At 49.5% G+C, this 12,476-nt stretch overlaps 1 protein-coding gene across 3 annotated transcripts in view; it reads right to left on the bottom strand.

The window, feature by feature from the left end:
• Nucleotides 1-12,476, bottom strand: part of TTC28 (tetratricopeptide repeat domain 28) — a 504,428-nt gene that overhangs the window by 107,351 nt on the left and 384,601 nt on the right. For all 3 annotated transcript variants that reach the window (XM_084649138.1, XM_084649137.1, XM_084649139.1), the window contains exon 6: nucleotides 6,981-7,488. In XM_084649138.1, the coding sequence (XP_084505264.1) occupies nucleotides 6,981-7,488 (508 nt within the window). The remainder of the gene's footprint in view (nucleotides 1-6,980; nucleotides 7,489-12,476) is intronic.

The raw sequence follows: 12,476 nt of genomic DNA on the forward strand, positions 1-12,476 counted from the left end.
TTAAAAATATCACCATGGGTGAGGATAAACCTGAGACATTTTACCTGAGTCTTTTTTTATTTCTCCAAAAAGTTGCAAGATGCTTGAAAAAATCATGGAGCAGGTCCTCAAGGAATCAATCCTGAAGCACTTACATGAGAGGAAAGTGATCAGGAACAGTCAGCATGGATTCACCAAGGGAAGGTCATGCCTGACTAATCTAATCGCCTTCTATGATGAGATTACTGGTTCTGTGGATGAAGGGAAAGCAGTGGATGTATTGTTTCTTGACTTTAGCAAAGCTTTTGACACAGTCTCCCACAGTATTCTTGTCAGCAAGTTAAAGAAGTATGGGCTGGATGAATGCACTATAAGGTGGGTAGATTGTCGGGCTCAACGGGTAGTGATCAATGGCTCCATGTCTAGTTGGCAGCCGGTGTCAAGTGGAGTGCCCCAGGGGTCGGTCCTTGGGCCGGTTTTGTTCAATATCTTCATAAATGGTCTGGAGGATGGTGTGGATTGCACCCTCAGCAAGTTTGCGGATGATACTAAACTGGGAGGAGTGGTAGATACGCTGGAGGGCAGGGATAGGATACAGAGGGACCTAGACAAATTGAAGGATTGGGCCAAAAGAAATCTGATGAGGTTCAATAAGGATAAGTGCAGGGTCCTGCACTTAGGATGGAAGAATCTAATGCACTGCTACAGACTAGGGACCGAATGGCTAGGCAGCAGTTCTGCGGAAAAAGACCTAGGGATGACAGTGGACGAGAAGCTGGATGTGAGTCAGCAGTGTGCGCTTGTTGCCAAGAAGGCCAATGGCATTTTGGGATGTATAAGTAGGGGCATAGCGAGCAGATCGAGGGACGTGATCGTTCCCCTCTATTCGACATTGGTGAGGCCTCATCTGGAGTACTGTGTCCAGTTTTGGGCCCCACACTACAAGAAGGATGTGGATAAATTGGAAAGAGTCCAGCGAAGGGCAACAAAAATGATAAGGGGTCTGGAACACATGACTTATGAGGAGAGGCTGAGGGAACTGGGATTGTTTAGTCTGCAGAAGAGAAGAATGAGGGGGGATTTGATAGCTGCTTTCAACTACCTGAGAGGTGGTTCCAGAGAGGATGGTTCTAGACTATTCTCAGTGGCGGAAGAGGACAGGACAAGGAGAAATGGCCTCAAGTTGCAGTGGGGGAGGTTTAGGTTGGATATTAGGAAAATCTTTTTCACTAGGAGGGTGGTGAAACACTGGAATGCGTTACCTAGGGAGGTGGTGGAATCTCCTTCCTTAGAAGTTTTTAAGGTCAGGCTTGACAAAGCCCTGGCTGGGATGATTTAGTTGGGGATTGGTCCTGCTTTGAGCAGGGGGTTGGACTAGATGACCTCCTGAGGTCCCTTCCAACCCTGATATTCTATGATTCTATGATTGGGGCCTATAATTAAAGTGTCTCTTCAAATAAAACCTCACTACCGCAACTCTGTAGGTACCATGCAACTTTGCCTTTATGATTAAAGGCTGGGTTAGTACAATTAGTTCTTCAGTGCAGAGTTACTTGTACTTACCTGGGGAAAACACCCTGCAACTCCTCAGCCTGAGACTGCACCCTGCATCCCTCTGAGATACAGCACTTAAGACACCTGCAGTACATGCACATGGGCAAAGTTCATTGCCTTCATTGGAGTCATGCCTGCTGCATCTGCCAGTGGTATGGGTGGCATACGATGTATTTCCCATACGTAATACACAACACACATGCTACACACCATGTTCTATTGCTGAGTACATTCGATGTACTTTGAGATTTGAAACAATTCTCTCTCAAAATGAGCTAAATCCCTTATAATCTTCCACTCTGTGAAAATAAAGCAGAGCCTTCCAGCCCTAGCTCTGAGAGTGAAGTATAAATTCCTCTCTGCTTTTGCATTTCAATACATGCAGCATATACAGGATTTAGTGGGAAGCAGATGCAGAGGGAAATAGAAGCTTAGCATCCATATGCAATTATAGAGACTATAAACAGTCCTTTGCTCATAATACGAAGTGCCTTTTCTACATGGCAGTAAGCAGAGTTAAGAGTTGCAGAGGCTGACACGCCAACTCTCAAGATGGGGCCTTGGAATCTGAAAACACCATCTGCTTTGCAAAGGTTGACATTCAGAGTCCTGGTTAAACTCCACATCTCCTTGTTATGAAGGGCTTGATAACTTGTGACTTGCCCTCAGTCCATTACCTTCTGCTTACTGACTCACAGAGCACAGTCTATCTCCTGCAGAGCACACCAGCAGCTGGGCTATGTTAGATGCTGTCTCTGTCTCACTCGGCATTAGATAATACAGTAAGGAGAGCCTTCCATCTCAATCACTGAAACACAAACAAAAATTTCTGTTGTTTCAGCAAAGAGGCCAGCACCGACATTCTGGCTCAGAAACACACATTCAGATACATTTTTGGCTGGCAGTGTGGTTATTTTGATGAGGTTTTGTTTTACATGTGGCTTAGATGAAAGACAATTAAGACGACATTTAATTGGTACTGGATGCATTTTAAATAACATTGATGGACTTTCTCAACAAGAACTACACATTTTGATTTCTCAAAGTAACAACTCTGACAGAGAGGAGGGCAGAAAGGTACAGCTAAAGTATCAACTGATACGTGAGATCCTACATTTAGAAGCTAGGAAGGCTGTTTCAAAGTCAAGGAGGGGCTGACTCAGCACTACTGACAAAGTTACATTTAGGCTTAAACCCAATTCGAGAAAAATATTTCTGCTGCATTGAAACCCCTCACTGTTCAACAGAAAAATTTCTGGAATCATGTGATGAAAGTATCGCTAAATATAAAGCTGCTATAAGAATAATAATGGTACTGAGAAGAACTTTCTAATCCAAACTTGCCTCATGGGGTTTTGAGCTGGCAAAATGGTGAGAGCATTAAGAACCTAAGTGAGTTTGTGTCAGGTCTGCAGAAGAGAGAGCAAGCACGTGTACACAAGCCAATGGTGCATGGGATCCTTCAGGGCTGAGGCTAAGCAGCCACAGTTAAAAGTTTTGCTTGCAGAGGATTGCTAATCCCGTCTCTTTGCAATATTTCTGTGCCAAGAGGGTTGTTTCATGGCTCTGACAAACAGAGCATCAGAATGTATCAAAGGCGCAGGCAAGTAAGAAGAAATGTTGTTCAGTTTCAGACCTAATGTCTCCCCCCCACAAGGCTACAGGGGACTCACTCTGCCCCACTGCGTGTGTCACACAGGATGAGAGGGGAGAGAATGACCCAGAAAACACACACCTCTTAACACTCATGCAGGGAATCACAATGCTGAGGAAACCAATTCTAGCTTCTGTTCCCCACACTACATTTTCAGCAACAGAAATTGAACATGCAGAGATATATGGGGAAGCGCCCCACAAAGGAGTAAGTGCTTTGCAGAGGAGAAAAACAGCAGCAAATCCTCATGCTGAAGGTTTAGCCTCCTTTGAAGACACACACAATCTGTCCTCTGTACCGTACAGAGGCCATTTCAGTGCAGTCCCTCTTGGTAAGAACCCCCATGTGGCTGTGCCCTCTCATTGGCACCCTTCAAAGACCCTTCAGTAAAGGATTCCGGATTCCCGCTTTCTCCAGCCAGTTCTCACCACTAGTTGTAAGTAGCTTGTTACTGATACATGCTGGACTAAACCCCCTGAGCAGCTCCCCAGCAATATCCTGGAGAAGCACCAGCGTGCTGCGGCCCAACAGCTGTGTTCCGTGGTCAGCAGGATTCTATTTGGCCTAGGATTCCTGAAGTCAAACCAGAGGGATAGCGTCCACTGGCTCGTTCATACAAGGGATGGGCAGCGCGGCTGAAGCTAACGCAAAGTTCAGCTAGACTGAGAGACTTAAAAATGGAATCTTCCTTTCCCATCTCCCAGAGATCATCTCTTGCTCACTTTCTTCCCACTCCCATGTCCCCCACGCCCCAGGAAGGCGCTCACGCTACCAGGGTACCCTAATGGAGACCTTCTACCACTATCAAACTAACGCAGTGATACTTAACTTAGACCTGAACACTATTTTTCTGCTCTCATGCAAGGAAAGTGTCCAGGCCACACTGGGCAAAACCGGCTATGGACAGCAACTTGCCTTTAATTCTACACCTGTAAAACTGAGTTTGAACAATGACTACATGAGTGGGAGAGATCCGGGATTCACTTCTGTTCACCTGGGGAAGACACTGGGGGCTTAGTCCAGGCGCAGTCCTAGCTGGGTGATGGTTTAGGGAACTGCTCTGATGAGTTCTGAAGGCAGTGCCATGTTCCTCTTGATAACGGACTCTGGCCTAGAGGCCCGAGGGCTCAGCTGCTTAACGTACAAAACTGGCAGGAATCCAGAGGCCTCCTCCAAGTGACCTGGAGAAAGTCAGTGATGAATGCCCCCAGCCCCCAACTGCCAACAGAGCCCAAGGCATATGCTCCCCCTGCTCATGGCCAGCAGAGCCCACAGCCCCACATCCGCCAGAGCCACAGAAGCACTTCCACCCCTGTAGCTGGCAGAGTCCAGGGTGCATGCCCCAAACCCCAGCAGAGCCCTGGGCGCATGCTCTACACTCCGGTCCAGCAGAACCCAGAACATGCCTCTCCTGCCCTGTTATCTGCCAGCAGAACCCAGAGAGTAGTTCTCATGCGCACCCGCAGAAAAGACATCTCACAGCACCTGCCAGAGACACGGGGAACGTAATTAGCTCTTTGCTAAATGTATTTGCATTTGTATTTTGCTAAATTCCTTATACAAACATCCCTTATACAAGGTCAGACTCAAAGCATCATCCTTTCCAACCTCCTGGCCATCAGATCCCCTGTCATACGAACAGAAATGTTATCAGTGCTCAGTACTGGCTCTTTAAAGGTCAATGCCCCAAAGGGGTTCTTGCATCATAAACCCATTTAGCCTTACACATTTGCCATAATTTGAGTAAAGAAAAAGGAAACTCAGCGCACTAATTAGAAAGCTGGGGCTGTTCTGTTTTCTTCAGTTCACCTTATCTTCTTTATTCAGCTCTTGAAGACTAAGCTATTAAAGGAAATTAAGTAATTCATCAAGCCCATTTCAATTACCTGCCGCAGATAACATCAGAGTACAATTAGCATCAACAAATGAACCAAGTGCGAACTGCCAGGCAGAAACAGAAGCTAATTTACAGTGCAGGGCTGCCTGCTAGAACTGCACTTCTGGGGGCTGCCAGCATTTCATCATCCCAACAGCCCTTCTCTGTCATTCCCGCCCCCACAGCCACACCTGGACTGCTGAAGGGAATTACAGCCAGGATACCGTCGCCTACGACAGGAAAGTCCACAATGTCGAAAGTCACAGCAAAAGCAGCAAGAACCATCTGTGCTCTCTGAATTCCCACCTTGGGACCAGGGAAAGGGAGAAGCAGTAGAGCGGCATTCCCTCTAAATCAGGGGTGGGCAAACTACGGCCCAGGGGCCACAAGCGGTCCTTCAGACATTTTAATCCAGCCCTCGAGCACCTGCCGGGGAATAGGGTCCGGGGCTTGCCCTGCTCTGGTGCTCCAGTCAGGGAGCGGGGGCTTGCATCACTCCGTGCATACTGTGGCTCTGCATGGCTCCTGGAAGCAGCGGCATGTCCCCCCTCCGACTCCTACATGTAGGGGCAGCCAAGGGGCTCCGCATTCTGCACCCACCCCAAGTGTCATCCCCGCAGCTTCCACTGGCCGGAAACCATGGCCAATGGGATCTGCAGGGACAGCACCTGTGGACGGGGCAGCATGCAGAGCTGCCTGGCCATGCCTCTGCATAGGAGCTGGAGAGGGGACATGCCCCTGCTTCTGGGAGCTGCTTGAGGTAAGTGCCGCCCGGAATCTGCCCCTGACCCTCTCCCGCGCCCCAACACCCTGCCCCAGCCCTGATCCCCCTCCTGCCCTCTGAACCCCTGGGTCCCAGCCCGGAGCACCCTGCTGCACCCCAAACTCTCATCTCCAGAGCCCTCACCCCCCCTTCCGCACCCCAACCCTGTGCCCCAGCCTGGAGCCCCTTCCCACACACTCAACTCCTCATTTCTGGACCCACCACAGAGCCAGCACCCGCAGCCAGAGCCCGCACCCCCTCCCGCACCCCAACCCCCAATTTCGTGAGCATTCATGCCCACTATACAGTTTCCATACCCATATGTGGCCCTCAGGCCAAAAAGTTTGCCCACCCCTGCTCTAAATCCTACTTCTAGTGGTAACTGTAGGACACTAACGTCTCCTCCCCACAGGAACAAACATCATCCAAAACTTGGGTTCTGCGCTTGCTTCGAAAATCAGCTCTGCCGGGATTTGGACAATGCACCCTTTGGGTTAGCGAGAAGGACGTGAGGAGTTGCATTTTGTAAGGTTAACGAGCAGAGCCAACCTTTGGTCCATGAAACGTCCCCACCCTCACACCTGAGTGCTTAGCTGGGCCCGATGTCCTGCATGGGTCCCAAACCTATGACAAGATGGCAGATCATGATGCCCTCACCCCCACTGGACATTATCGTGCTGCCGCACCTGCTTTGCCCCTAAAACCTTCTCTTGGCTCACCTTTGCAGCCCCCCAAACTCATCATCTTACCATTTCACTCCCTGCTCTGGAGTCACCTCATGCTTTTCACTCCACCACTTGGATATGTTAAAGGGCTGCCCCAGGAGCATATTGCTTTGGCACTTTGAACCTGGAAAGTGCCCACTTGCTGCTGGGATGAAGGCAGGGCTGCTGGAACAATTTGTACAGTGGGGGTGCTGAGAGCCATTGAACCAAACGGTAAACCCTGTATATGATGGAAACTTCTTCAAGCGAGGGGGTGCTGCAGTGCCCCGCTCCCCTACTTCCAGCACCTATGAATGAAGGGGACTGAGATGAGCAGCTGGCTTAGGGGAAGCAAGGGATTTGAGAAGGTGACACAGAGCGAAGTTCCCTGCAGTAGACCATGTGGTTAGGCATTGTTACACTATTCCCCACACAGCCTGGGGCACTTACCTAGATTGGAAGAGGCTCTGCCCTCAGCAGCTCGGTCCTGCAGGCTCTCAGCAATGCCCAGCTGTTCTTCATGGTACTGCTTGGCCCTCTCCAGATCTTGCATACATCTGGCAGCATGGCCCAGGCCAGCATAGGCCCGCATCTCAATGGCTTTCTCGGCCAGTTCCTGAGCCAGCTCCAGCACATAATTGTGGTAGGACATGGCCTTGTCAAAGTTCCTCCGGTAGTGGTAGGCGCTGCCCAGGTTGCTATAGGCTCGCGCCTCCTCCCGCTTGTTCCCCAGCTCCTTGGCAATCTTCAGGTGCTGCTCGTGGCACTGCACCGCATTCTCAAAGTCCCCCATAGCAATGTACACTGCCCCCATGTTACCCAGCTCGCGGGCCTCCGAGAGCTCGTCTTTGGATTGCTTTGCAAGGAGAACACACTGCTTGTGACTAGCCAGTGCATTGGGGTAATCACCAATGGCTGTGTACACATGGCCCAGGCTGCTCAGAGCTGAGGAAGCTGCCTGTAAGACAAGAGAGAGAGGGTGAGAGTGAGAGCCTGTGGAAACAGAGTCAAGTCAAAGGGACACACAACAGTCACCTGTTAGCCTCTAACAAACTCTTCCAGGGAGACTCCAGCTCTGCTTCCTGGAGGGTCCAGTGAAAACCTGTCTATCTGCACCTGCAACACGATACTCAGGAGAAAAATCCCCAGCTGCCGAACAGGGGAACGTGCTGTTTGTGGCTCTCCAGCAGCTACGACATTTCTCTGAGGGCAGCTTGTGGCAATGAGGGGCTGCAGGGAGAGCACCTGGAGGGCTGGCAGAGAGAACTGGACTGGGATTCTCTCATTGATGCACTATACCTTCCCATCCCCTGACAGACGTAGTGGGGAAACCCATGGCACTGCAAAGCCTGGGGACTGTGGGGTAATACAGAATGTGGAATCTGCAGGAACTTGGCAATATCAGGAGCCACAAGGTGTGAGCTGCCTCAGAGAGCTGGGTTCCTGCCCTGAAGGCAGCTGCATCTCAGCCCATCTCTCACTACTACACCTACAGTCATTTCAGTTATCACAGCAAAGTCCTGTCCACAGGGCTCTTGGGCAGACAGATATGTAATGGCATTTCTCTGCAGAATAATGACTAATGAATTGCTTGCTTCTGTGCCACTTCCTGCACAATGAGCTCCTTTCCAACAGCAGCAGAGGTCTCAGGCTCTGAATAAGGAGCCTAAGAGGATGATCTGTGGGAAATTGCAGCAGGATGCAGCTCAGATTGACCATGTTCACACTGCAGAGCTTCCCAATCCCTCTGCATACTGAGCCTGCAGAGATTCCTGCGCTAGATTCATGGCATCTGCTTTGTTAGATAGTCCTTAAAACATCTGCTGTGGGAATTCTGACCCATGCACCTGGAGCGATCAGACAGGGATAAGGAATCAGACAAGGATACCTGCACAGTTAAGCCAGCATGCTCAGCGTCACCAACCCAAATTATTCAGGTGGTTGTAGATTAAACCTGCCCCTTGAACTACACTGAGCAGCTGCTGCATCAGTGAAGGCCCGAAGGACGACAGCATTAGCCCACAAGATGGACTCACCCCAAGCAAGGTTAGGAGGAAAACCCTGCTTTTTACATGTCCAAGTAGTATCATGGTTCTGAGTGTGTGCTTGGGTCTGTCCCCAGCCACCCTGGAAACCTCTCCCACTCACCGCACCAGAAGAGGCCGTTAGAACTGCCATCCTCTCCCCATGGAAGCCATGCCTACCCCAGCAGATACAGGCCTTTGCAAAGGCAGTTCCCTCCCAGCCTGCCTGCCACTTGTCCTTGATATACTGAGATCTTCCCGATTGTTCTCTACAGCTGGGGCCCTACATCCAGCTTGGACACATCCAGCAGGCAAGAGGGTTCCATTTCAGTCCTGTCAGGCCATTAACCCCTTCCTGGGCACCCCATCACATGCACCCAGCTGTGAACAGGCAGCAGATGAGGGTTCCTCTCTAGCAGGAAAGCTGGTTCAAGTCCCCGCGTTGGGAGCTGCACTAGACTGTTACTACTAGCTACAGTCTCACAGCAGCAACTCGTCTTTCAGGGCTTTCAACAACCAAGACCAGAGGAGCCTTCCTAATGATTATTTTTATTAAAATTATATCACAGGAGGAAGAATAATGCAGTGTCAGGAAGATCTATGGGCCAGAGCAAAGGGCAGATAGTGCAGACGATAAATTACTTCCATGCTTAGCAACATTAATGGACTAATGTTTCCAAATCAAGGATTTGTAAACATGCTGTGCTGATGCAAATTAAATAGATTAAAAAGGAAACCAGTTTTTCTGATACAAGAATCTGAGGCAACAGGTTAGCTATTAAACACAATTTATAGGTCATAAGATATGAAAGTTGGCCAGAAAGCACTACCTCGGCCAGCTCCATAAATAGCAAAGCTGCATTTGCTTTCCCTGAGGGATCCTTGTAGGCAGCTTAATTATACCATAAAAACTGCCAGAATTTACAATGACTTCATTTTTTTTCACTTGATGCTATAGATGAATCTCATGCAGCACAATAGGCAGCAAATATCTGAGACCAGCAGAGTTGCAGCTGATGCTAAAAACATTGTGATTTCCCTGGCAAGGCTGATGCACACTCCTGGGATAGGAAGTCAGATGATGAAACCTTCCCCCTTTCCTCGGGGTCTCTAAAGTGCTCCCGTTAGAGTCCTGAGGATTCCCCTTCCACATCTCCTGAGTCTTAGCCTTGGGCCTGATCTGCTAGCCAAGGAGAACAGGATGGATGGGAATTCCTGCAGTCCAACACTAGGGGCACAGCTGAGACAGGCTTTGGTGTTTGGTACCAATGCTGCCATCCAGGGTTTAATGCTCTCGATTCATGCTGTAAGGGAGGGAAAGTTACGTTACTTTTGCTGCTGTAACTTGCCCCAGAATGGAAAATGTAGCAGCAAGCAGCAATTCCCCTAACCTGCTCTTACTCACACCTCTGATACTGTGGGGGTGAGGAGACTGAATACGCTGGCCTGGGCTGGAAGTTACACTTGGCTGTGGGACATGTTGCTCCAATCCACCCTCTACAGCTAGTGTGCACCAGAACGAGCCTAAAAGACAGGCTTTGGCAGGGGGGTTGGGGCCTGACTGTACTCCTTCAAAAGGAAGGGTTTACACTGTGTAGCAGGGAAGGCTGTTGAAAAAGGAAGAGACCATTTCTGTTGGGATCAAGAGTCTGGTGGGCTGCACCAATGCCCAGGCAGAACTGCTGGACAGACATGTTTTGAACAACAATAGGGTGGAAAAGGACGACTTCTCTTCAGACATGAAGGCACCTGTCTCACGTGCAGAGGGAGTCCTGACAAAAAGGCAGTTACAATATTTGCTCAGAAAAATATTTTCTATGGGGCACCCCACAGAACATTCCTGGACTGGCTCCTGGCCCCATCTCTAACTTCTCCCCATGCTGGAAAGTTTTAGGCCATTACCAAGAGTTTGTCATCCAGCTAGCTGAACATAAGATGAAAGGTCTCAGCAGAATATTAATGTATCTGGGAATGGACTTGGATTTGTTGGGAATGGAAGCCCCACAACTAAGTGAGAAGGTGCAGTACCTCATTACCCTGGACATGATGGTGGCCTCCCAGACACGCTTGCTGACAGGCTGGCGGAGCGCTGTATGCAGGGTTATCCACCCAAGCAGGGCCAGTTTGTTTCCATACATGTTGCAGCAGCAACAAGCAGAGTTGGGAGGAGGCCTCATTCCATTCATGTTAGTTTCACACCATCTTGAAAGAGATCTGGCTCTTTGGAAAGAGTTCTCAAGCAATTTAATGAAATAACTATTTGGCAAACTCTAACAAGGCACTGCAGTTATTTGAGGGTGGGTCTGACGGAGCCTGTTCTGAGGCTGCTATACAACTAGAGGCAGAAATCAGAATTTTTTTGCTTTGTGAAATTTCATTAAAGTGAAAATGGCTCAATGTTGTGTCTAAATTCCCAGCCCAACGGTAAAACGTATGCACTTAGAAACCATGTATAGGCTCTAAACACAACACTGTAAGGCCCTGCACAGGCTGTGACTCCATACAATACACCTGGGCTCCCACCAGCTCTGGTGACATGTGAAGTACCCATTACTGACCAGCAGGCACTGGTAGCCTGTTCTTGTCATCGTTAAAGCCCAGTGCAGTACAACCCCCTGCCCGACTAGCACTGCAGCCTCAATTAAGGCCGGGAGCAGGCAACTCTCTCACGGTGCCACTCGGGAAACCTGACCATAAGAACCAGCCTCGCAAGGCTTGTTGGGGACATTCGTTTGCACATTAGTCAGCGAGAAGAGCCATGGCCAGGTAGTATTGATCACAGCTGGGAACAGACTCAGCCTGTCCAAAGTGCAGTAGCTAGGGAGAAGAGGCATGACAGGGCTAGATGAATCTCAGCACTGCTGCACACCTCCAGAGACCTCTCACATTGCACACTGAGAAGCAGCATTTAGAAAGTCCCCAGATCATTACCTTAGAGAGCGATTTGGGCTATTGCAGCAATTCGTTCCCGGGGCTTGTAATCACTTAGTCCAACATCATCCCCAGGCACAGCAAGAAGAGCTAGCCTAAGATCTATGGTTTGGCCAAGGCCCTTGGGGCATGGCAGAAGGGGCCTGACTTGCCCCACTGAATGCCCAGGGTTTAACTCTTCAGATAATGGAGGGGAAGAGCAGAGGAGGAGAGTTGTGAGGTGGGGAGGGGAAAAAGGAGGGAGAAATGGATGGAGGACTGGGAAAGGAAAGGATGGATTATGATCCTGTAACTTCCACAGATGTCTTTATTGCTAACACAGGCGACTCTCTCACGCCCAGGGCAGAAGGGGGCCCCCCCACTCTCACTGCAGTGCTTGCACTGGGATATGCGGTTTATTGTGTTAAATGGAGCGATGTCTGATCCGTGTGCTTTGTGCAGTTTCAGAGGCAATTTTCGCCATCATTTTCATGGCTGCATGAGGAGAGCCCAGGGTGGTTTTGGCTTCTTCTGGGCTGGTTCCCTGCAGCATCTCTCCTGCAGTAAGAGAATTCTCAGTGCTCACACAGTACTGATGGGGGTCATTAGTGGAAGATTGTGGAGCCTGACATAAAACTAGTATTTGGGAACAATTTGGTGATTAAATCTGCTGAGGGACACCAGGGACATGCTGCTGGGGGCTGGTAGTAGGACTGGGGAAGATATATTCGTTGGATACTTAATAAAATCCTCCACACAATAATGTCCTCTGGGAACTCTAGTGGCTCATGCACAGAACTAACAGAGGAAGGGAATTCCATCTGCATTTGAAGGAGCCTCACAACACCACAAAGGGTGCATCAAGGCTGACCCCAGAGGTGTCTGCCTGAAGTGGACTCCAGATGCATATTCAGGAGTGGCTTTGCTTTGCATCAGGGGGATGGGAGACTCTGGCCTGGTACCACTGGGGTTTTGCTTCAGGAGACATGAAGAAAATGAATGCTTTATAAAG

The sequence above is a fragment of the Lepidochelys olivacea genome (genome assembly GCF_965140295.1).
Source record: "Lepidochelys olivacea isolate rLepOli2 genome assembly, chromosome: 15".
NCBI classification, from domain to species: domain Eukaryota; kingdom Metazoa; phylum Chordata; order Testudines; family Cheloniidae; genus Lepidochelys; species Lepidochelys olivacea.